The sequence below is a fragment of the Myripristis murdjan genome, chromosome 13 (assembly GCF_902150065.1).
Source record: "Myripristis murdjan chromosome 13, fMyrMur1.1, whole genome shotgun sequence".
In the NCBI taxonomy this organism is placed as follows: Eukaryota; Metazoa; Chordata; class Actinopteri; order Holocentriformes; family Holocentridae; genus Myripristis; species Myripristis murdjan.
This window is the reverse complement of record NC_043992.1, coordinates 32,633,826-32,638,104: the sequence shown is the minus strand read 5'-3', so window position 1 is coordinate 32,638,104 and position 4,279 is coordinate 32,633,826. Positions and strand designations below refer to the sequence as shown.

At 40.4% G+C, this 4,279-nt stretch overlaps 1 protein-coding gene across 1 annotated transcript; it reads right to left on the bottom strand.

The window, feature by feature from the left end:
* Positions 1-422: 422 nt before the first annotated feature.
* Positions 423-3,324, bottom strand: LOC115370352 (inhibitor of apoptosis protein-like). The gene is made up of 3 exons (XM_030067340.1): positions 3,022-3,324; positions 974-1,249; positions 423-768 (listed from the first exon to the last, which is right to left on the bottom strand). The coding sequence occupies exons 1-3, from the start codon at positions 3,026-3,028 to the stop codon at positions 752-754; spliced, it is 300 nt and encodes a 99-aa protein (XP_029923200.1). The 5' UTR covers positions 3,029-3,324; the 3' UTR covers positions 423-751.
* Between the last annotated feature and the right edge of the window lie 955 nt (positions 3,325-4,279).

The following is a 4,279-nucleotide window of genomic DNA, read 5'->3' as shown; positions in this document are numbered from 1 at the left end:
ATAGTGTTTTTTTCGGTATTTATTGCATTGTTCATGTGTCTTAACATTCCGGAAGCCTGCCTGTGAGGTTTTGGTGACGTGTCCGCACTGCTCGCCGGTCTCCGCTCCGCGCCTGTCTCCTGAGCTCCGCTCCGCCCGCGGCAATAGACCTCCATGTCAGCTGTGTAAACTTTCATTACGCCTTCACGCAGCGCATTTTAAAGGCAAGGACAGGGGCTCATTTGATTGGTTACATGTGAATCGGCTGTGTCAAACCCACTCCATGCCTTCTCTCCTCCCCTCCGCCGGTAGGAGGGATGGCGGAGTACTTGCGCCACCGAGAACGGCGTGCCAAACTTGGAAAATCCGCCTGGCCACACCCAGTTGGCGAAGCGCATCTGCGCTACGCCCCCGCCTCGCCTGGTCTGCGAAACTAGAGCCCTTGGTCTTCCATGAGGAGTGAAAGACAAGTTTGCTTCTGATCCTCCTTGGTTTTAGCCATCACGGCATAACCTGAGCAGAGTCGGAGCAGCTGCAGCATCAGATGGTTAATCAGACAGTCCCGAAACAAATCCAGTCTTACACCCTCTGATCGTTTCATCCATACACAGACGGTGGAGAACAGGTGACAGTACTCCACCGTGCAGGACCCCGCTGCTCACTAGGCGGGGTGCACAGATACTCTTGATGAGAATAACAAAAGTGCCAGATCCTTATCAAATTTACTCCATGTAATCCAAACTCCAAATTCTGCTCATCACTGGCTCGGGAACTAGAGGTCTGCTGCAGCTGGAGAAAGCAAAGCAGAGGGTCTCTTTGTGAGTATTAGCACGCCAAAGTTATATTGTAGTAAAGATCTCTATTTTTCACTTCACTTTATTTCATTTTTTTCAGGTCCAAGCCCATGTGTGTTTGTTTTGTTTCTCTGCATTAATACATACACAGTAACACACAGTGAGGGCTTGACCAGCGTTAGTGGAAGATGTGAACTCACCAGGCTCTTGCTCAGCGGGTGGAAACAGAAAACGGTGAAGAGTAGGGTCTCTGGTCCTCAGGTAACCGAGCAGTATTTGACTTGCTGCGTCTCCTTTGTTCCTCACCATGTCTACGAGGAGGCGCACCTGGCCTGCCCTGGACCGATTCTCCATTACCGAATCTCTCTCCTCGTTACTGAAGACTCGTTCAGCTAAAAGGTCATTCAGGAGATCCTTAATCAGGGGGGTTGACAGCCGCTCCACAAGCGCAAGCCGAAGCCTCGCAAGCTCCCTCTCTGGAGAAAGAGATGAGACATGAATAAATGAGATTACTATTAGATTATAATTAGTTAATTAGATATGTTTTGGTGTGTAAGAGGAAAGGTGCCACAGGCAAATAAGGCATAGAAAAGGTTTCCGTACAATTGCACTTAAGTAGTTACAAATATACTTTGCTACCAATTATACATCCTAGTATCACTTTTGATATTAAGGCCTTCATTGAGTATCTTTTATCCTATCCTTCTATAGAGGAAATCTGAGACATAATCATTATGCCTAACAAATGTTTGCTATATGGCAAAATCTTGTAATGTAGAATTTCATTTTATCAGTAATTTTAACTTTATTTGATAGGTGCAAAGTGTACATATTTGTGTTCTTTTCAGTTTTTTATGCTGTTCTTTTGTATTTCATAGTTAACATTAAGCTACACAGGTAACAATTCAGCAATAATCCAGGGGGATAAATCAGACCAGCTTTAATAATAAAATATATGATGTATAATAAAAAAGAAATACCTTTCAATGCACTTCATACTGCAACAGACTTGTGTTTGCTTTTGCACCATGTTGCACAGTTAGATTTTTGATATCAGCACATGGACAGCGGATCTACCTGATACCTGATACATGATCATGAGCAAACTATTGTCTCAATACTGTGTTCATTTCACTGAACTGTCTGAAAATGTTAAAGCCAGTAAACCCATGATGTTTGTTTTGTTTGTAGCTGATGAGAACATGATGGACAGATCATTTAGGAGAAAACAGTTATGGTCTCATAGAGTGAACGGTGGGGAAATGAGGCTGAAATGACTGGCAAACTCAAAGTGGGAAAATAAAAAGATGGAATACACACAGTATATAACAGCATATTTTTCTCTGATGGTATACTGCTGTATAATTACATGAACTGTGACATCCTCTGCATCCACACTGCAGACTACACACACACTACCCTGATAAGTGGATCAAAAATGACCCCTGTGTTTTTTGTTTGTTTTTTTAAATAAATTTGCAATGAAAATATTTCATCCGCTCTTCTAGGTATTCCTCAGCAACCTTGTTTTTGATGCTACCACATGCAAAACTTTTATTTACTTTTTGCACTTTTTAATAGATGTTTGGTATTACCACCCCAAGTTTCCATAAGTGGGGGATCTTATGAGAAAATCTATCTGCTTTTGCATATTATTTTTTCACACAACACTATATCATATCAATATTATCAATATCATATACATCTTGTTGACACTGGAGCTCTTTGACGATACTAAATTGAAAACAACTGCATAACACTGCACATTTATTACCACAGGTTGCATAAGTTTTATGTTGTTGTTGTTGTTGTTGTTGTTGTTTTGTTTTTTGGTTAATATTATTAAATCAGCCTCTCTAAGTTAGTTACTTAGTAATAGCAATAGCAGTACTTTTATTTGTATGGTATTATTCAAAGCAGCTGATTTGCAGCCTGAGCACATAATTATTGTGTGATTTGATAGCAAGTATACCTGCTATAAACTAGTTCAATACATTTGAAAATATGTTGCACAAGTTGCCTTGTGTTTAATTGCCGTGCACACCAACTGGGTTTATATAATAAGGTTTCTCAAAAAAAATAATTCGTTTAAATGATTGAGAAATATACCGAATCTAATCATCTTTGACCCACTTGTGGAAGAGCGTCCGGCTAATCCAGGGTTCAGTAAACAGATTATTGTCTGGGCATGAATTAAGCGTATATTCATTGTAATTTTCCAAGACAGAGTACAGTGAGAATTTCTTACCGGACATCCTGCAGCTGCTCACACACCAGTCTGGGTTTTAGTTTGACCTCTCTGCAGAGCCCTGGACGGACAGGACGCTGCTTCAGGAAGTGTGTGTGTGTGTGATACTATACGAGTAACACGCTTACACTATGCGAACCTCTGCGTTTTATGTAAAAGATTCCGTACAAAGTGAGCAGCACAGAGCCATACCTAGGCTCCACCAATCACATCAAAACATGAAAATTAACGGTATAAATCGCATAATCCTGCTAACAACATGAGATTAGCGGTAATAATCGTTCTCACTTTCCCTCCGCTGCATTCTTGCTGATCGATGTAATCCTTCCTGCTTTAGTCAAACCAGGTTTAAAGAAGAGCTAAACACAATGCGATTGGCTAAGAGTCAGTTTGATTATCACGTGGAAATGAAGAGCAACGCACGCTGAGTATGCAACACTTGAGTGCAACACACAATGTATTTATACTACAATGTACTTATACTACAACTGAAACTGTAATACTATGTATTTCAGTTTCATATTTATTGGATGTGTGCTTGTAGTCTTATTAATTGCACTGATCAGGAGTCTTAATTTCGTTGTATTTGTACAATGATAATAATAATAATAATAATAATAATAATAATAAACGCTTTCTATTCAATACATCCGCCCATGGGTTTCCAATGTACTGGCAACCCACAGTGAAAACAGCTGTGTGTTTTGCTCAGATATAGTGTTATAATGGTGTTATATGCTAGATGGAGGGTGTCAGGTGGGCTGACACCTGTACAGATGTTTCACTGAGTTAAGGTTCACAACACCTGCAGAAAACGCGGCAGTGGTTTGGGCAGGGATTAGCTGAATGATTATGAATTATAACTATGATCATACTTAGACCAAGTTATTTGTTAAACTTATTGATCGGTGCAGCACCAGGGAAGTGTCAGTGAATAAAGCGTTAAATGTTTAGTAACATGGCATGAGATCAAAAGCTAGTGAGTTAAATGCACAAGTGAGTATTTCAGAGACATCCATTTATTGACTTCAGTTACAATAATGCCTCAGCAGCGTCATAAATACTGGGAAATGATCAGAGACAGGACAATGTGGAGCTAAACGGGATTAGCACAGACAGAGGGGTCACACGGCTTCTACATGTTAAGGCAGCAACATGATGGTCCACTTTGATAACCAGCTATATGATCAGGTGCAAATCTGGGTCGACATGAAAAAAAAAAAAAAGTGTCATCTTTGTCTAAGGTTATTCAAGTTCA